The 20,986-nt window shown below is 43.2% G+C and overlaps 1 protein-coding gene and 1 pseudogene across 1 annotated transcript in view; one reads left to right on the top strand and one right to left on the bottom strand.

Moving 5' to 3' along the window:
• The first annotated feature begins 1,053 nt into the window (after nt 1-1,053).
• On the top strand, nt 1,054-11,197 carry LOC106572291 (GPI transamidase component PIG-T-like; annotated as a pseudogene).
• Nucleotides 11,198-12,233: 1,036 nt separating this feature from the next.
• Nucleotides 12,234-20,986, bottom strand: part of LOC106572146 (uncharacterized) — a 29,957-nt gene continuing 21,204 nt past the window's right edge. The window contains exons 9-12 of the mRNA XM_045696099.1: nt 15,786-15,987; nt 15,204-15,350; nt 13,429-13,566; nt 12,234-13,072 (exon numbers count right to left, since the gene is read on the bottom strand). Coding sequence (XP_045552055.1) covers nt 12,936-13,072; nt 13,429-13,566; nt 15,204-15,350; nt 15,786-15,987 — 624 coding nt within the window. The 3' untranslated portion in view covers nt 12,234-12,935. The remainder of the gene's footprint in view (nt 13,073-13,428; nt 13,567-15,203; nt 15,351-15,785; nt 15,988-20,986) is intronic.

Below are 20,986 nucleotides of genomic sequence, written 5' to 3'. Positions count from 1 at the left end.
TACATACAACATCTGAATTTATTAAAGTACTTTCTGTCACCACATCAATGTCAACAAAGCATTTATGATTTCTGAAGCTGGTTTGGCCAAAATAGAATTATCCTAATATCCACATACTATGAGCATGGATGGTGATGAGGTTGAATAGAGCAGAACATCAATTATTATAAGATTTCCCTAATATCGGTTTGTGACACAACAAGCAATTAGAGTGTAGAGAAACATGGTAACATCTAAACTGCTGTGAAATATATTTTCCTTAACCAAAAATATTGTATTTTCAGCTGTTTGAAGCTGGTGTACCATACCGAAAGTAAAAGACGCAAAAACTAAACTAGCAAGCGAGAAGCATAGAAATAACTTACATACGTTCTGCTTCTTAAACTTGCTTTCAATGAGAATGACAGATCTATAACTACGGTTCTATGTGAATTTGGTTGGGTCACACAAAAAGTTGCATACTGCAGCTTTAAGAAAAAACAGCTGGATAGGCCTAGTGTTATTGGCTGAAAGGAAATCAGTAGCCAAGGCCTATTGTCCATAAGTAGAGAGAGTAATAACAGAAATGAAGGGAAAATGTAGTATATCCATCAGTAGTCTAATAGGCTATTGGTTTAAAGGCCTGAGAAGCCACAATATAAAGCGTCCTGCTCGGCTTGACTGTGTAGCTATGAAAAACACAGATACATGAATTTATTATATTCTGTTACATCAACATATGATATGTTAAATGTATCAAACAATGAATCCGATGTAAATATTGCTGGTAACAAAGCAAGTTTAGATCAGTCACTATGCGCATATTTTGCGCAGTGATGATTGTCCATAATAAACTCAATTATTTTATCCTATTGGTCAACATGACACGCCGTTAAGGAAGTAGGCGCCGCCATTCAGCAGTCGGGAAAAATGACAGCGCACAGGTGCAATATTTATATGCTGGCGTTCGTTCTTTATGGATTAGTATACGTGTTTGTTACAGTAGACGTTCAAGAAACAAATCAGGTGAAAGATGCCGAGGGCCAAACCCATGCCGCGGAAGAGGAGAGATAATGGGAGGCTACCGAGGTCGAAACGAATCTATCGTTAACAGATACTCCAAGCGACAACGAAGGTGACCATGTTCAAACCTATGACATCCCTCCACCACCTCCCGCAAAAAAACAAATCCAAGAGGCCGCGGAAGAGGAGAGGCTGGACTCCCTCGAAACGAATCTAGTAGATGTTCCAAGCGACAAAGTTGACCATGTCTCTGACACCAAGAAAACCCTAGACGTCCCTCCACCACCGCCCGCAAAAGACCAGTTTCAGGAAGAGTTGGTAATCAGACCATTGCATTCTGGGGATACTTACGCCAGCTTCCAGTTCCAAACCTTGTGGGATACGGACTTCTTGCGAGGAAGTAAAGGTAAAGAGTTTGATTTGAAATTATATTTGGGTCAATCACATCATGTTCTAGTCATCTATCTAGTAGCCACACTGGGACACTAGCCATCAGTGCATCTTCAGTCAAGGTCCTGTAGTGTAGACCCTCAGTGCAGGCTTTTGTTCCAACCCAGCACTAAACATATTTGATTCAACCAACCAATCAATGGCTTGATGAGTTGAATAGTTGAACAAGGTGTTAGTGCTGGCAGGCAATGTTGACTGTTGCTTAGTCTGTCTAATCAGGCTTGTAATACACAATTAATTGATATATACAGTCAAACTAATGCCTGTAAAATTGTGTAAATGTTCCTTACAAGCCAGAATGTTGAATAAAATTTTAGTTTTTAAACTTACTCTACCGGTCGTCTGTGCCATTTGTCCTTCAGCTGCTCGAAAATTGACACAAAATATCCACAGGAAAGTATTGTTTACCCAACTTTAGTTAGGTTCTCTCGTTAATTGCTATTGAAACAAGCATGCCGTGACAATGGTATATTCTGAATCAGGGTAGGACGGAGAACAATCAACACTTTTTTTTTTTGTGTGTGTGATTTTTATTTTTGAAATGTTTTATTCCAATTTAAAAATAAAATGTGTGGATTGTTCTCCCTCCTCCCCTGATACAGAATATACCATTGTCATGGCATGCTTGTTTCAATTGCTATTAACGAGAGAACCTAACTAAAGTTGGGTAAACAATTTCAATAAGTTGAAATGTAATTTTATTAAACATTCTGGCTTGTAAGGAATATTTATACAATTTTGCAGGCATTAGTTCCAGGCTGTATATACCAATTAATTGTCTATTGCGAGCTGATTAATCAGACTAACTTGCTGTGCATTCACTGTCATCAGTACATAGGCCCCATGCCTAATTTGTATGACAGCTATGTCCAAGTCAACATACTAGTGTTATATGCAACTCACTGTTTTTCCCCAAAATGTATATTTTCAGTCTACCACTACCAACTCTTCCCGAAGTCTCTGGGCCAGGTGATTTCGAAGTTCTCTGTGCGTGAGCTCCACATCTCCTTCACTCAGGGCTACTGGAGGACCATGCAGTGGGGCCAGCCTTTCCTACCGTCGCCCCCTGGTGCCGAACTGTGGGTATGGTTTCAGGACGCTGTCACTGAGTGAGTGTGTATATACTGTATATTTAGCCACACATGTTCACTTTCCTTACTGTTGAAGATAACATAGCAGCTTTATATCTGTCATCATGGTTAGTAGTCAAATATATCCATATATATATATGTGTGGCGCTAGTCTCACCCATTTTGTAATGACAGCCTGCACCACTATCATTTGGCCTATTGAGTCTTTGACTAAGAATGTGTCACAACATTTCACAGCCATGTCTTTTTGTCCCTGGTGGCAGATACTGCCATTTTACCCACTGCCATTTCTCTATATATTAGCATTGAAATTCTATTGAATTCTATCGTTTCGTCCTTTGTCTTGTAGTGTGGACGTTGCCTGGAAGGAGCTGACCAACGTCCTCTCGGGGATCTTCTGCGCCTCGCTGAATTTCATTGACTCCACCAAAGACGGTGCAGCCCAGTGCCTCCTTCAAGCCTCTAGGCGTGGGCAATGGTAAGGCTCCTCACACTCCGCACCCAAGTCTCTACAGTAGCTAGCTTGCCTCTGAACAGAGAGCAGGCTCGTATTCGTAAGGGATCAAATGGAAGAAAACAATCTGAAATGGGGAGGTATCATGTGTAATTATCCAATAAGAAACACTTTTCTATGGTTTGCCTTAATGAATAAGACCACGTGCCAACCAATGCTTTGCAAAATGCACTCAAAGGAATCATGACGCAGTTACGGAATTAGATAGTACAGTATTATTAAAAATGTGAAACAATACTGTGTTGATGTGTGATTCTCCATAATACTAAGTGTTATGTCTGGTTCTGTGTTGTGATGTGACAAAATGTGTTGATGTGGACCTGTGTGTCATGCACCTGTATGTGTGTCCTGTATACGTCCTCTGCTATACAGTAACTGACCAGCGCTTTCTCCGCTATGCTGTGTTGCCACGGGAGATCGTTTGTACTGAGAATCTGACGCCGTGGAAGAAACTCCTTCCCTGCGGCTCCAAGGTACCAGTCCGTCTTATGTTGGATGGTCTTATGAATGTCACATTTACCAAAAGCGTAGTATTGTAGTATACTAAATCTGAAAAAGGGTGCGGAGGTTTCCTTCTTCATGTTCATTAGGCACTAAACAGGGGAGGGGAAAAAAACAGACTGAAAGAGGGAAGGACTACCTGGACTAAAATGCCCGTTCTCTTCATTTATTTTGCTACGGTGTGCCCTACTAAACCCTGATTTGTGGTTAGGTGATTATTTTAAAACCATTAGCATGAAGTGTTGTTCTTTTATTGGAATGGACTTCAAGTCTGTGTGTGTGTACGTGCATGTGTGTGTGTACGTGCATGTGTGTGTGTACGTGCATGTGTGTGTGTGTACGTGCATGCGTGTGTGGTGATTAACCATGTTCTTCATGTTGCCTGGCAGTCCTAATGAACTCTGAGAAACTCTTCCACAGCAGATTCCACTCCCAGGCTCTACACATCAGACCTGTCTGTCAGGTGAGGTGTATGTATATACAGTCTGCAGATATATGTATTACTATACTATGGGTGACATTTTCATAGTGCAAAAGAATTGGGCAAAGTGCAAAAATTACCGTAAACCTCATCTGGCAGTGTGACTTCATTTAAAACTTTCCTTCAATAATGTGCGTTTCACTACACTCTAGATAAATAATAGCCTCCTTGTAACGCACATACAGTTGAAGTCGGAAGTTAACATACACCTTAGCCAAATACATTTAAACACAGTTTTTCACAATTCCTGACATTTAATCCTCGTAAAAATGCCCTGTCTTAGGTCAGTTAGGATCACCACTTTATTTAAAAAATGTGGATTGTCAGAATAATAGTTGACCCAATGATTTATTTCTGCTTTTATTTCTTTCATCACAATCCCAGTGGGTCAGAAGTTTACATACACTCAATTAGTATTTGTAAGCATTGCCTTTAAATTGTTTAACTTTGGTCGAATATTTCAGGTAGCCTTCCACAAGCTTCCCACAATAAGTTGGGTGAATTTTGGCCCATTCCTCCTGACAGAGCTGGTGTAACCGAGTCAGGTTTGTAGGCCTCCTTGTTCGCACACGCTTTTTCAGTTCTGCCCACAAATGTTCTATAGGATTGAGGTCAGGGCTTTGTGATGGCCACACCAAAGCTGAGTTTAAATGTATTTGGCTAAAGTGTATGTAAACTTCTGACTTCAACTGTATATTATAGCTACATAGGTATGAGGAATACTATTACCTTTTATCATGTGGTCAGCCATATCAAAGAAAAATAACCATACATTTTTTTTGTGTTGGCTTTTTAAAGTAATCCTGTAGAAAATACCAAGCCACTGATTTCACCTTCCATCCTACTTGTAATCCCGTTTGAAAACCTGTCACTGTTCAGTCCCAGCCTTTATATGACACTCGGCAACTGTTGTTTCAGGACTGGCAGTGCAAGTCCACAGTGTGGGAGCTGAGACAGACACTGAACGTGGTGTTTGACCTGCACTCCTCTGGCCAGGGCAAACGAGGTGAGAGAGGCCTCTCCTCATTCAGTATTATACCCCTTTCACAATACTGAGCTGAGCCAAGCTGTACTGCGCTGGCCTGGTTATGCCTCCACCATATAGTTGCTGGAAACGTGGACAGCGTGAATGGAAAATATCTGAGCCAGTACAGTTTAGGTCGACCTTGATAGTGTGAAAAGGGTATAACAAAAAATATAAACGCAACAGGTTGGTTTCATGAGCTGAAATAAAAGATCCCGGACATTTTTTTTCTCTAAAATGTTGTGCACAAATTTGTTTACATCACTGTTAGTGAGCATTTATTCTTTGCCAAGATAATCCAGCCACCTGACAGGTGTGGCATATCAAGAACCTGACTAAACAGCATGATCATTGCACAGGTGCACCTTGCGCTGGGGACAATAAAAGGCCACTCTAAAATGGGCAGTTTTGTCACACAAGACAATGCCACAGATGTTTTGAGGGAGTGTGCAATTGGCATGCTGATTGCAGGAATGTCCACCAGAGCTGTTGCCAGAGAACTGAATGTTAATTTCTTTACCATAAGCCGCCTCCAAAGTTGATTTAGAGAATTTGGCATTATGCCTCACAACTGCAGAAACTGCAGAAACTTTACGTGACCACATGTAATCACTCCAGCCCAGGAACTCCACATCTGGCTTCTTCACCTGCTGGATCGTCTGAGACCAACCACCCGGAGAGCTGATGAAACTGGGTTTGCACAAGCGAAGGATTTCTGCACAAACTGTCAGGAACCGTCTCAGGGAAGCTCATCTGCATGCTCATTGTCCTCAACAGGGTCTTGAGCTGACTGCAGTTTGGCGTCGTAACCGACTTCAGTGGGCAAATGCTCACCTTCGATGGAGACTGACACGGTAGAGATGTCTACTCTTTACGGATGAATCCCAGTTTCAAATGGCAGACGGCGTGTACCGCGTTGTGTGGGCGAGAGATTTGCAGATGTCAACGTTGTGAACAAAGTGCCCTGTGGTGGTGGGGGGGTTATGGTATGGGCAGGCATAAGCTACGGACAACGAAGACAATTGCATTTTATCGATGGCAATTTGAATGCACAGAGATACCGTGACGCGATCTCATGTTTCAGTATGATAATGCATCGCCCCATGTCGCAAGGATCTATGCACAATTCCCGGAAGCTGAAAATGTCTGTTCTTCCATGGCCTGCATACTCACCAGACATGTCACCCATTTGAGCAAGTGTGGGATGCTCTGGATTGACGTGTATGACAGGGTGTTCCAGTTCCCGCCAATATCCAGCAACTTCGCACAGCCATTGAAGAGGAGTGGGACAACATTCCACAGACCACAATCCACTCTATGCGAAGGAGATGTCGTGCTGCATGAGGCAAATGGTGGTCACACCAGATACAGACTGGTTTTCTGATCCACACCCCTACTTTTTTGTTGTTGTTGTGTGTCTGTGACCAACAGATGCATATCTGTATTCCCAGTCAAGTGAAACGCATAGATTAGGGCCTAATGCATTTATTTCAATTGACTGATTTCCTTATATGAACTGTAACTCAGTAAAAATGTTGCGTTTATTTTTGTTCAGTGTAGTATCACCACACTATTGCTAAAACATGCTGGTATTGCCAAGATGTACAGTATCTTCCGCTCTGACACTGCTTCATGTAGGTGCATTTGCATGCTAGCTATATTTTGCAAAGCGAAAATGGCACATTTTTCAAATTACCTTTATTTTAAGTGAATTTCAAATTGCAACACTTTACAGTAAAACAATAAAATGAAGGAGATAATGAACATAACTTTTAATGGAAAAGTAATTTCTTTCTACTGTGGTGTACAGACATTGCCCTTCTAAGCTCCATGAAAAAGACAGGTCACTGCATTTAGAAACATCCAAAATGGAGGACATGAACATGATGTGTTGGGTTACTGGGTGTTTCCACAGAGTGGTCCCTGTTCAAGATGTTCTCTCCTACCCTGACTGAAGCCTGCCCCCTGGCCTCCTCCAGTAAAGTGTACGTGGACGTCACAGACAACCCTCAGGTAAGAAACTTTACGTGACTAACATTACATGACCGCATACTTTACACAACTTTACATTACCTCAAACTTTATATTAATCCAAATTCTATTTAGTTAGCAGATGCTCTTACTCAGTATGACTTAGTTACTTCATACAGTCAAGGAACAGAGCTTCAGCATCAATTTGAGTTTCAAAAGCAAATTATTTTGAAGTAAGAAGAAATGTCAGCAGTCAGCACCAATAATACGTACCGAAATTCAAACCACTATCAACACTCCATGGTCTTCCTACTGAAATGAGCCTTTCTCAGACTGACCTCTTTGTGCATGCCAAGCTTTAGTCCAATCACTAACATACCTGCTACAATGGTGCATCGTGAAAGTAGTTGGCTGAGCATCATGTGTGTGTGTGCGCCTGCGTGTTTTGTTTATACTAAAACACCAGTCAACACTACCTGTATGGAGTAGTGCAATGGGGACTTGCTCTCAAGCTGTAGGGTTCAAACAAATTCTCCAGCTGGTTGTCACCTACAAGGGATCAGAGATCCAGAGTGAGGTTCACGTCAGGGCTGCAACTACGGCAGATCATATGTAACACGGAACACTACAAAGACAGGCCAATACCATCATTAGTTAGGCTTTTAAGCAGAACCTAGATGGGGTAGTTGTTCAAATTAAAATATGAATGAGTTTCTATTTTAATCATGTTCATGTTCTTCTGTAAGCTGGTCTGCAATTCAGTTTTCTTTATTGTAAACTGCCAATGAGCGCCATTGTGGTACATGTATTTGTGGAAATAAACCTATTTATCTCTATCAATCCTATGGTAGTTGTGCAGGAATAGATTGTTGTTTTTCCCCTTTAAAGGGGGAGCTGTTTGAGTTGAGCACAGCCACTCCCCTGTTGAGCCAGGCTGTGGTGCTGGGGGATCGGAGAACCTACTCGGTCTACGACCTCACCAACCAGGCAACGTTCGGACAGACGCGCTCCCTCAACATGCTGCTGCGCTGGAGAGCAGCCGAGAGTGGTGAGTGAGTGACACAGGGCAAGGACACGACTCTGTATGTGGGCTGCGTTTCATTCCAGAAAAGATGTTCACTTCCCGTACACAAGTGGAATAAGAAACAGTCCCTATTCCTCTTGTGTATTCTTTTTTTTTTTTTAAACGGCTCAATCCAATTACAATGTCGTTACTAAGGTACTAAGAAACAGCATGTTAATACAATGTTGTTGGTAATAGTATAATTTGCAGTTACTACGAAGTATGATCATGTAATGTACATTACAGAAAAGGGAAGCTTTTCTGATATTAATTCATTTTCATGTAGGGTGTCTGTATAGAAATGACCATATAGAAATATAATTTCTATTTTAGTAATTCTATTTCTATTATTGACCATATGTACGCTCCCTCCTTTCCTCCCACCAGGAGACATGCTGCGCCCACTACTTCATGGAGAGCGCTACGTGGCGGGCTACGGGCTGCAGACGGAGGAGATCCGTACCGTGGTGTACAATCACCACCCATACCGGTCCTTCCCTGTGCTCCTGCTGGACACCGTGCCCTGTTACCTGCACCTCTAAATTAATACGCTCACTGTCACCAGCGAGGGTCGCGACAACAAACCCAGTGAGTACTGCTGCTGCTCACCTGCTGACACTGTTTCACCTATGCCTGGGTCTTGTTCATTAGGCACCAAACCGAAGAAATAGGACTAAAACAGGGAGGGACTACCTGGCCTTGTCTAATATGAAACGATGGTTTTCCGTTGCAAAACATTTTCTGTTGGGTCCCTTACTGAACATGACCCAGGTTCCTTTTTGATCAACTAACTTTTAGATTTGTGCACTTTGAAGAAGTAGGGCCGAGTGTTGATATGGATGTCAGCTACCTGTTGATAGACATTTCCCTCAAGAGTTATCTGCCCAAATTGGTAGAACATGCTTCAGTATCATAAATGTGTAACTAATAGATACGCACACTACATGTTAATGTTTTTAAATGTATCTTCTCTGTGTAATGTCTTTATTTTTAAGCCTTGAGACAATTGAGACATGGGCAAGACAAAAACATTTAAGTGCCTTTGAACAGGGTATGGTAGTAGGTGCCAGGCGCACCGGTTTGTGTCAAGAACTGCAACTCTGCTGGGATTTTCACGCTCAACAGTTTCCCGTGTGTATCAAGAATGGTCCACCACCCAAAGGACATCCAGCCAACTTGACACAACTGTGGGAAGCATCCCTGTGAAACGCTTTCGACACCTTGTAGAGTTCATGCCCTGACGAATTCAGGCTGTTCTGGGGGGTGCAACTTAACATTAGGATCACCTTCATGATATTTTGCGTATATTCTTACTTACTTGCTTGTCTTTCCTGGATGTGCAAATAAATACACGTTTCCTCTCTTCTTCTTTACATCCACTACCAGCCATCCAAAGACTGCCTTTAGCCCCACCTGCTGGAGATGTTGGTCCCGCTGCCTCCTAACTCTGTGACCGAGGTCACCGTGCAGTTTGAGAGGGCACTCCTGAACTGGACGGAGTACACCCCCGACCCCAACCACGGCTTCTACCTCGGGTATAACTTTGACTTTATTGAAGTCAACAGTCTACAGAAACAGAAGATATGCATTTGTCTATGCTACAGGTCAAGTTCTGTTTTTGTCTAAAGAAATGCCAATTGTAATGGAAACTTAGACACTTAATGTACCCATTGTCATAACTTTGAAGTGTTGTTTGCCTATAATTGCTGTCATAGCTTTTAGATTTGTGCTTCAGAACTGGGTTCAAATACAATTAGGAATCTTTCAAATTCCTTTAGCAATTTGCAGTTTTTCCACTATTGGTTCCATTGTCCCAAGCAAGCTCAATCAAGCCCAGCAGGTATGAAATTATTTTAAATATTTGTCTTGACTTTTGATTCTGACTGAAGATGGGGCCTTGGCTAAATTTGAGATACCACTACACGGAGCCTCTGCTGGTGAACCTGCCCACCCCTGATTTCAGCATGCCCTACAACGTCATCTGCCTCACTTGCACCGTGGTGGCCGTGGGTTACGGCTCCCTCTACAACCTCCTGACCCGCACCTTCCAGGTGGAGGAGCCCAGCCCGGGCCTGGCCAAACGGCTAGCCAACATCATCCGCAGGCTCAGGGGTGTGCCACTGCTGTGATGGGCCAGAATGCTATCATGCTAAAGCTAACAACATTATCTAGCACATTTTTGCGGTGGGGCAATGAGGTTAGTGATTACACCACTTGGGAAACGTGAAGGTAAGTTTCAGGGAGATGCTACTTTAAACATTGGAAGCTTCTGCAATAAAAAACTAAATTCTCAGTTCTGTTTTGTGGAGAACAAAGAAGTTAAACATGAGACTTTGAAGTGCCATGGATTCAATGGACGTTTAAGGCATTTTCTAGTTTCTTCAGTGCACTACTACTGTTGGTGTAGTTGAACAGAGAATAAGGCCTTTTTAATGTTTGTAACGAAGGAACCAAAGTGTTTGCTGCAGGTTTCAGTGGGGAGAGTTGGCTGCCAGACGTGACAGCAGATCACAGCAAGCTCTATATCTGTAACTGGAAAAAGTAATTGCACTGTTTGTGAAGCCATTGTTCTAAAAAGATCTGATGCATCTCTTCAATCTAAACAGAAATAATATTTGTACTTTAAGTTGATGTTGAAAAGTTAAGTGCACTGACTTACAGAACTTTCATAACCAGTTAGTTGGATTTCTATAAACGTTTTGTTAATTGCTCACAGAACCAGTCAACATGGTTGCACTTGAAGAAAACCCAACCATCTCTACAAGAAACGGCCATTGATTTGACCAGATTTCTCTTAGCCATCCATTGTCTGTTTCTTATTGATGTTTTAGTGTTATCAAAATGGCGGTAACTTTGGTAAGCCTTTCTAGCACAGATACTCAACTTTAAGAAGTTTGCCATGCATTATTTAAGAACTGATTTACCAAGAAAAATAGACCCTTAATACATTTTACTTTTTAAGACTGCTCATTTTTTGTGTACTAATACTGCTGTTGATGCTTCACATTTTACTGAACAGCATGAGAATGTTTGAAGATATGGGGTAACCTGGGCTATTTGTCTTTTTAATAAAATTGGCAACTGTCCAAACATTTTATAATTTTTTTTAAGTCCTACAGCTTTATAAAAAGAAATACATGGAGGCTTGTGGAGAACATAGATCAGAACATATAAAAAATGATTGCACACTTGAAGAATGATGTGGACTCTCTCATCCCAGTCCAAAACAGTACTTTTGGACTGATAGAGAACTCCTGGAGGAACACTTGGCTGCTGAGCATGGATTGGATCAACTGTACCGTAATCCAGTTTAGGAGTCTTCACGACATAACATGTCATAAGCAGTCATAACAGCTGATGTAATTCTACGATGAGCCATACAGTATGGACCTATTCAGGCAGATGTAATTTTCAAAATGTATTTTACCTTTATTTAACTAGGCAAGTCAGTTAAGAACAAATTCTTATTTTCAATGACTGCCTAGGAAAAGTGGGTTAACTGCCTTGTTCAGGGGCAGAACAACAGATTTGTACCATGTCAGCTCGCGTATGCAATCTTGCAACCTTTTGGTTATTAGTCCAACGCTCTAACCACTAGGCTACCTGCCGCCATTACAGAACATTCAGATAGAAATGTATCATGAACAGATATCATGGTCTACTTTATCAGATACAATGGAGCAGACACTTTCCCTAGTCTATTTTAATACAACCCAGGACCAGTTCACTTTCTGTATCCCATCTCACTTGCCTCAGCTGTGGAAGTGTGTATGTGAAGGGGAGGGAGCGGATTATTCTTTTCTCTAATAACAAGTTTGGCCTCACTCCTGCCAAGTTCCAACAGAACACAGACACACAGAGGTCTCTTTCTTTGCAAGTCAGCAATTTCCTCTCGCACGTGTTTGGCACTCTAGAGTGGGGGGAAAAAAGCCCTCAGCATTCCAAATAAAAAGCCTTGTTTATACCTGCCGCTAACAGGCGTGCTGTGTCCTGATCTTGTCCACATTCAGATTGTGCCCACATTTTCAGACATCTGTCTACACGTGGTATTAAAATGTGTCTCCTATCTGTCCAATGTGTACATATTGTGACCAGAATTCCTGGTCTATCCCTGTATGCAAATTAATTGACTGATATTCTTTCAAAACAATGTTTATTTAAATGTACATATTGATGCCACAAGTCTATTGTGTCGCCTGTAAATGATAGAGGGCAGGATAATGATGATTTGAATGGTTTCACTGTCCAGATCCGTCTACAAAAGCGTGCCTGACTACCTCAGGCGGTGGGCAGGATCAGGACAAAGGATGCATGTTAGAACCAGGTATAAACAGGGCTAATGAGGGTCATGTCCGGTTTAATAGCTCTGCTAAACTCAGTCCATTTAGACAGGGAAGTGGGTATACATTGGCAGGGAACACAGAAACTTTGTGCAGAGTTGGGGGAGGTGTAGTAACACTAGAAACCTGAGCACTCCAGACAAATCACTGACCAAATAGAAGAATAAGCACTGAATCTGGTGGACAGACAGACGTGTACATACTTGAGCAATTTCCATTCTTGGTGTGTTCCATCATTTGTCGTTGTAGCTCAGCGCCGGCATAAAAAGGCACCCTGGAAACTAAATTTCCACCAACAAGGTAATACATGTACTGGAATGTATATAAAGGCTGCACAGATCGCTTTATTGATCGGAATACAAACAAGTACACCCAACCCCCCCAAAAAAACAACAAGCATTCCTCTTCTTGAAGAAAGAGAACTCTTCTTTTTTTATTGAAATGATGTGAGGAGTCTATGAGTGTTGTGACTCCTCTCCAGACCCAAACCTTGCTGTCCTATGAGCATGGCTCACTGCAGGCGTGGCCGCAAGTTGTCCGGCAACACTTCTGTTCCTCGGGGCACTGGCCGTCATGGTAACAGTACTCAGCACACATGGGGGTCCCCTTAGGCAGGGCACAGCGACCAGGTTTCACTAAGGTAACAGAAAAAAAGGTGTTCCGTTATAAAGTAGCAACATACTGTAGATTTATGGTAGCAACAGCCTACACTGACTATTCCCATTAAAGTTTTACAATTACAATGACTTGGAATCTTTCTTATTCTATAACTGGAATGCTCAGGGTCATATATATAGACTCTATGTGCCTGCATGGATCTTAGAAATGTTCTTAATTGAGTGTCTCAGCTCTAAAGAGAGTGTATGTGAAATATATTGATCTATGTGTATGAAATGTACATTACAAGATCCAGCTTTCTTGTTTCCAGAGTAATGCAGCAGTAATGAATGCAATAGATGGGTGTATCTGTCACTCTGGGACCATATCCTACCTGTGTAAGGTGCAATGCACTCATGCCCACATCCATTGTGGCAGCATTTTTCATCATTGGGGCAGTTACTGTCATTGGAACAGAACTCGGCACACATCCCTGAGCCCCATCGTCTGCGAGGGCACACTCCAGGCTTTGCTTTGGAAACACAATTTGCGGAGCAGACGTGTCAGGGAAACCAACTTACCACAAAGAGACATGAACCACTTTCTGAAAATCTGTCATATTTGTGACTAGATATTTGGTCCCCATCATCAATGTTTCCCTCAAGCCTATGTTCTCTCAGCCCTATGTTCCCTCAGTAATCACTGAAACAATTTCAATCAAAACTGGCACAAATGCTTATTGTTATGAGGTTTTAAAAAAATGCTGATTATTTCAGCATCTACACAAATAGTTAAGTAATAATAGTTAAGGGTATATGGGACCTATTGAATATGTGCAATCACTGTGACCTTGACCTTTTGTCAATATTACAGACAAATTGTATTTTCTAAGATAGATTATTATTCGTATTTGTTTTGCGTCTACTTAAGTAAAAATAACATGTAATGCCTTATCGGAGAAGTTCTATGCAAGGTACAAACACATGCATCTGATCTGTAATTGGTGGTTCTTATTTACTCATTCATGCAACATTGGATCAACTCACCAAAAGACCTGTGTACATCAAGGATGTGAAAAATATACACAATGTAAAATATTTGTTTTCACATAAAGTTTTTGTCTATGTCATCTCCTCATCTGAAACACAGGTACATTCCTTGCTCCTCCAAAAAATACTAGATATTGAGAGATTTTGAAAAAAGGTTACTCCTCTCATTTGTGTTGCCGACTCCTGGTTTAGAAGATAGAAAGAACTGAGGGAATTTAGGGCTGAGGGAACATAGGGCTGAAGGAACATAGGGCTGAGGGAACATAGGGCTGAGGAAACAGAGCTGAGGGAACATAGGGCTGAAGGAACATAGGGCTGAGGGAACATAGGGCTGAGGAAACATAGGGCTGAGGGAACATAGGGCTGAAGGAACATAGGGCTGAGGGAACATAGGGCTGAGGAAACAGAGCTGAGGGAACATAGGGCTGTGGGAACTGAAGGAACAAAGGGCTGTAGGAACAGACATGGTCCCATACCAACCATTAGTCTGTGCGATTAACGGGGGCTGTGTTTGAGAGACGAGGGCGGATCCTGAAAACGGTTCTTCTCACAAAAACGTCTGTAAACTCCGAACGGTTTGAGCTACAAACTATTATGAACCCCACTATAAAAAAAAACTGAGACGCTCACGAACACGCACTGTTTTGCTTTACGAAGCTCACAAGCCACACAAAAGTCGATAGAAAGCAAAGGTTCTTCTACATAAAAGATCATAGGACACCCCCGAACATATGTCTATAATACTGTAATAAGCTCACATTGTTGCTGTCACAAACTCTAAAGTCCACACAGTTGTCACTGACTAGTTGGACATGCATTTCCTACTAAGCAAACCATTTCTGTAAAAAAAAATGTTTTATCAGGTTATTGTTTGGTGGACCTCATTTTTGGTTTTTGACATTAGTCAATAATACTCACTAAGGCAACTAATTTGTCAAATTCTTTTTCATTACAGTTCTACTAATAATTTCATTGTACTGAAAAGAAAATCGTAAAACACTTAATTGTGAGGCTAAATATGAAGGCTGTACATATAGATCAATAAAAGTAGTGAAAAAACAGATTTTTGCTAGGTATCGCTGGGCCTGATGAGGTTTTAAGCCAGTCAGGTTCTTCTTACTGAAGGCAGGTGGGACACACACTGCGCCGCAGTCAAATACGCAGCATTTGTCATCTCCAGGACAGTCCTCATCGCAAAAGCATCCCTTGTGTGATGGCACCACGTTCAGAAGCCGCGGGCACTGACCTGCCTTTGGGAGGATTGGCACTGTGAGAGAGCAGGAGGAATCGTTGGAGTGAACTTGGGCGACCTCAAATCCAGTTAATTAAGCTGTAATTACAAAGTAGGCTACTCTAGCAACATTACGGCAATGGATTACAAAAACAGAAGCTTTTTCGTTCATTTTCGGTACCCTGCACATTCAGTGTAGGCTATGCGTAAAATGGCCAAGTGTAAGGCTGGATTGTTTCAACCAGCACATTTAAATCATAATGGCTGGCTTGTGTTTTTAGTAAGTAAAACAACACAAAATATGCAAAATAGCCTAAACACAATTAGGCCTATATAGGCTAGTCACTTGTGTCTCACATCACATAGGTAGGCGTACATGTCAAATGGCTACTTAAAATAACGAATCAAATTGCCTTACTTTGTTTCATGATAAATAGTGACAAATAATGCAAAGTAATTTTAACAACTCACCTGTAGAATTGCCTCCAGTTTCTGCAGCAGAGATTATTTTCAAATCAAATGCTAACAGGACAATAACCAAAGCACAAAGCGCTGACGAATTCATTTCCATGCTGACTTCAAGACTATACTTGTTGGAGCAAAAAGTCCAAATAAATGTCATCGAAGAGAGACCTGGGCCGCGTTCATTATGAAAAAACGTTGTGCATCGTTCAATTTAACGGAAACGGGGCTGTTCTAAACGACCAGTTGAAAAACGCGGAGGGGTTGGGTTGTTGTTTCAGGCCAGGGTTGGGGAACGCTGTCAGCATAACTGATATATATGAACGCCAGCATGGCCGCTGCCCTTTAAATACGTCACTCATTGCTTCATGCCACCACACCTTATTATACCTCAGTGAGTGACACCCGCCACACCCACCAAACGGAGCAAACATACGTCAAAGTCTGTTCAAGAACGCTGAAAAACGTTTTGGGGAAACGTGTCGTTCAGTACAAACCGTCCGGCAACGTAGCACACGTTTAGTCGAACTGAACGCACCCCAAAGGAGAGCCCAACGCAAGGGGAACAATAGGCCTGCAGGGTCCCTATGTCCCTCATTTTACATTCCTAGTTCGGATCGAACACTTCCTTAGGTCACATCTAATAACAATTATTAAAAAGGCAATATGGAACTTTTTACGTGGGTTGCTCTTGATCCAAAAAGGGTGCCCCAAAGTGACAGGAACATTGCCCAGAAATTAGAACAGATATTCATAATTGGACAAAAAGGGGAACACCTCCCTAAACCCATCAGCAAAAGCAAATATTGTTAGCCTAAAAATAAGGATTTGTATGGTTTTGGATAATAAATTGATGAATATTACATGAACCATACAGCCAACATTTACATGGGTGTCAGGTAGCCTAAGGGCTAGAGTGTTCGGCCAGTAACCGAAAGGTTGTGAGATCGAATCTACAAGCCTACAAGGTGAAGAATCTGTCGACGTGCCCTTGAGCAAGGCCCTTAACCTTAATTGCTCCCGGCTTGCTGTTGATAATAGCAGACCCTGGCTGTGACACCACTCTCTGAAGGTGTATCAGGGAGAGTTGTGATATACAAAAAACACATTTCCATTCACACATGCATATTAAAACACACTTGAACATGTGTGAAATAGGACAAATATAAGCACCACCAAATTGTTATTAATAACAAACAAAAACCCACAAATTCTGACAAACTCCAAGCATTGATTATGCAAGAATGGGCTGCCTTCAGTCAGGATGTGGCCCAGAAGTTAATTGACAGCACACTTCAAATATTGACTCTTTGCATCAACTTCATGTCATTGTCAATAAAAGCCTTTGACACTTATGAAATGCTTGTAATTATACTTCAGTATTCCATAGTAACATCTGACAAAAATATCTAAAGACACTGAAGCAGCAAACTTTGTGGAAATTAATATTTGTGTCATTCTCAAAACCTTTGGCCACGACTGTAGACTTTACAGTGAAATGCTTACTTACAAGCCCTTAACCATCAATGCAGTTTTAAGAAAATACCCCCCCCCCAAAAAAAAAGTAAGAGATAAGATGTCATGGGCGTCGTAAGGATTGGACCAAGGCGCAGCGGGTAAAGTGCTCATCTTCTTAATTTATTTAAATGAAACACTTAAACAAAATAAACAAACCACAATAACAGTTCCATAAGGCTCCCAGGCTATACAGAAAAGAACCACCCACAAAAAACAAGTGAAAACAAACCCAACTAAATATGGCCTCCAATTAGAGACAACGACAACCAGCTGCCTCTAATTGGAGGTCATTGCCAAAAACCCAACATAGAAATAGAAAACTAGATATACACATAGAATAGAAAATATAGAATATAAACCAAAAACACCGAACCACACAAAACAAACACCCCCTGCCACGCCCTGACCAAACTACCATGACAAATAACCCCTTTTACAGGTCAGGACGTGACAGTACCCCCCCCCAAAGCTGCAGTCCCCGAATGCACCTCAAAAACAAAAAACCCCACAAAAACAACCCCAAACTTAAAGGGAGGGAAGGGAGGGTGGCCACGGTCAACAACGGTCCCTGTGCTACACCCCCCCTTCCCAATCCTCCCACTACGGAGGTGGCTCTGGCGTTGGGCGGAGCTCCCGTTCAGAAGACCCTAGGCTGGGATGCGTCGCCGGAGGCTCCCGGCTGAGGAGCGTCGCCGGAAGCTCCCGGCTGAGGAGCGTCGCCGGAGGCTCCCGGCTGAGGAGCGTCGCCGGAGGCTCAGGGCTGAGGAGCGTCGCTGGAGGCCCAGGGCTGAGGAGCGTCGCTGGAGGCCGAGTGCTTACAGCAGGCACTGGCTGTACCGGGTTATGGAAGCTCACTGGAGGATGAGTGTGGGGAACAGGAACAGGACGTACTAATGGCAGAGTGCTCACAGCAGGCACTGGCTGTACCGGGTTTTGGAGGCGCACTGGAGGGTGAGTGCGCGGAGCAGGAACAGGACGTACTGGACTGGGCAGGCGCACTGGAAGCCTGGTGCTGGCTTTGGAGGCGCCAGACTAGTAACACGCACCTCAGGGCGAGTGCGGGGAGCAGGAACAGGACGTACTGGACTGGGCAGGCGCACTAGAGGCCTGATGCGTGGGGCTGGCTTAGGAGGCGCTAGACTAGTAACACGCACCTCAGGGCTAGTGCGGGGAGCAGGAACAGGACGTACTGGACTGGGCAGGCGCACTAGAGGCCTGATGCGTGGGGCTGGCTTAGGAGGCGCCAGACTAGTAACACGCACCTCAGGGCTAGTGCGGGGAGCAGGAACAGGACGTACTGGACAGGGCAGGCGCCCTAGAGGCCTGGTGCGTGGGGCTGGCTTTGGAGGCGCCAGACTAGTAACACGCACCTCAGGGCTAGGAAGCGGAGCAGGAACAGGACGTACTGGACTGGGCAGGCGCACTTAGAGGCCTGATGCGTGGGGCTGGCTTTGGAGGCGCCAGACTAGTAACACGCACCTTAGGGCTAGTGCAGGGAGCATGAACAGGGCAAACTGGACCGAGGAGATGCACTGGTGGCCAGATGCGCTGTGCCGGCGCGTTTCTCCCTGGCTGCCGGCCAACTCTCGCCCGGCAACGCTGCGGAGCCCTTATTGACCGCACCGGACTGTGCGTGCGTATGGGCGACACAGTGCGTATCTCCGCATAACAAGGTGCTTGCTTGATCCGTCGCTCCCCATAATAAGCACGGGGAGTTGGCTCCGGTCTCCATCCTGACTCTGCAAAACTCCCAGTGTGCAAACGACGATAACAGTTCCATAAGGCTCCCAAACAATACAGAAAATAACCACCCACAAAACACAAGTGAAAACAGACCCAATTAAATATGGCCTCCAATTAGAGACAATGAGAACCAGCTGCCTCTAATTGGACGTCATTGCCAAAAACCCAACATAGAAATAGAAAACTAGATATACACATAGAAAAAAATATATAGAACATAAACTAAAAACACTGAACCACACAAAACAAACACCCCCTGCCACGCCCTGACCAAACTACCATGACAAATAACCTCTTTTACTGGTCAGGACGTGACATAAGAATAACAAATAATGAATGAGCAGCAGTAAATAACAATAACGGGGCTATATACAGGGGGTACCGGTAGAGAGTCAATTTGCTGGGGCACCAGTGTCAAGGTAATTTAGGTAATATGTACTGTACATGTAGGTAGAGTTATTCAAGGGACTATGCATAGATAATAACAGAGAGTAGCAGCAGCGTAAAGAGGGGGGGGGAAATGTAAATAGTGTTGGTAGCCATTTGATTAGATGTTCAGGATTTTTATAGTGGTCTGATTGAAACATGTTGGTATTACAGACTCAGACAGGGAGAGGTTGAAAATGTCAGTGAAGACACTTGCCAGTTGGTCAGCGCATGCTCGAAGTACACCTCCTGGTAATCCGTCTGGCCCTGCGGCCTTGTGAATGTTGACCTGTTTGAAGGTCTTACTCACATCGGCTGCGGAGAGCGCGATCACACAGTCGTCTGGAACAGCTGAGGCTCTCATGCATGTTTCAGTGTTACCTGCCTCGAAGCGAGCATAGAAGTTATTTATCACTGGGCAGCCCGCGGCTGTGCTTCCCTTTGTAGTCTGTAATAGTTTGCAGGCCCTGCCTCATCTGACGAGTGTCGGAGCCGGTGTAGTATGATTTAATGTTAGTCCTGTATTGGCACTTTGCCTGTTTGATGGTTCGTCGGAGGGCATAGCGGGATTTCTTATAAGATCTCTGGCGCTCTAGGTCGACAGGTTCCCGCTCCTTAGCAGAGGTGACCAGTCCGCTCCTGATCCCCAGGATCGTCATCTTGGTTGCGGCTGGAGCCATGCGTCAGGGAGGGGGTACTGTCACTTGTGCTCCCTCTCCGGCCTCTAGGTCACCAGGCTGCTCGTTATGGCGCACACCTGTCACCATCGTTACGGTCATCAGCACGTTATGACACTCACCTGGACTCCATCCCCTCCTTGATTACCTGCCCTATATATGTCACTCGCTTTGGTTCCTTCCTCAGGCGTCATTGTTTCTGTTTCAGTTTTGTCTGTGCGGTGTTTGTGTTTCTTGTTTTCTACTATGTTTTGTTTATTGATTAAATCACTCACTCCCTGAACTTGCTTCCCAACTCTCAGCGCACATCTTTACACAAATATTTATAAGACCATTACATAGTATATGTAATATAGGTCTGTATAAACTACTTTATTAATCATCAGTCAAGTCTTTTTGCGTGGCCTCATCTAAAGTGTGGGCTGCTTATACTTAAATACTAAATACTTTCTAAACAATAAGCACACAGTATTCCAAAACGTTCATGCTGTAACGGTTGTCGTACGTAGTGGACCAAGGCACAGCGGGTTGAGTGCTCATAGTGACTTTATTAGAACACTAAATAAACAAAACAAGAAAACGATCGAACGAACAGGATTGCAGGCTAAACACACAGCTATGCAACCACAACTTCCCACAAAGGGACAGGTGAAACAGGGCTACCTACGTATGACTTTCAATCAGCAACAACAATGTACAGCTGTTCCTGATTGAGAGCCATACCAGGCCACCACAAAGAAATACACCACATAGAAAACCATAGAAATACAAAACAAGAACATTACCCAAAAACCCCGGAACACATAAATCAAACACCCCTCTTACATAAATACATATCCCATTAAA

This window comes from Salmo salar, chromosome ssa15, assembly GCF_905237065.1.
Source record: "Salmo salar chromosome ssa15, Ssal_v3.1, whole genome shotgun sequence".
NCBI classification, from domain to species: domain Eukaryota; kingdom Metazoa; phylum Chordata; class Actinopteri; order Salmoniformes; family Salmonidae; genus Salmo; species Salmo salar.
This window is presented reverse-complemented; position numbering and strand designations above follow the sequence as displayed.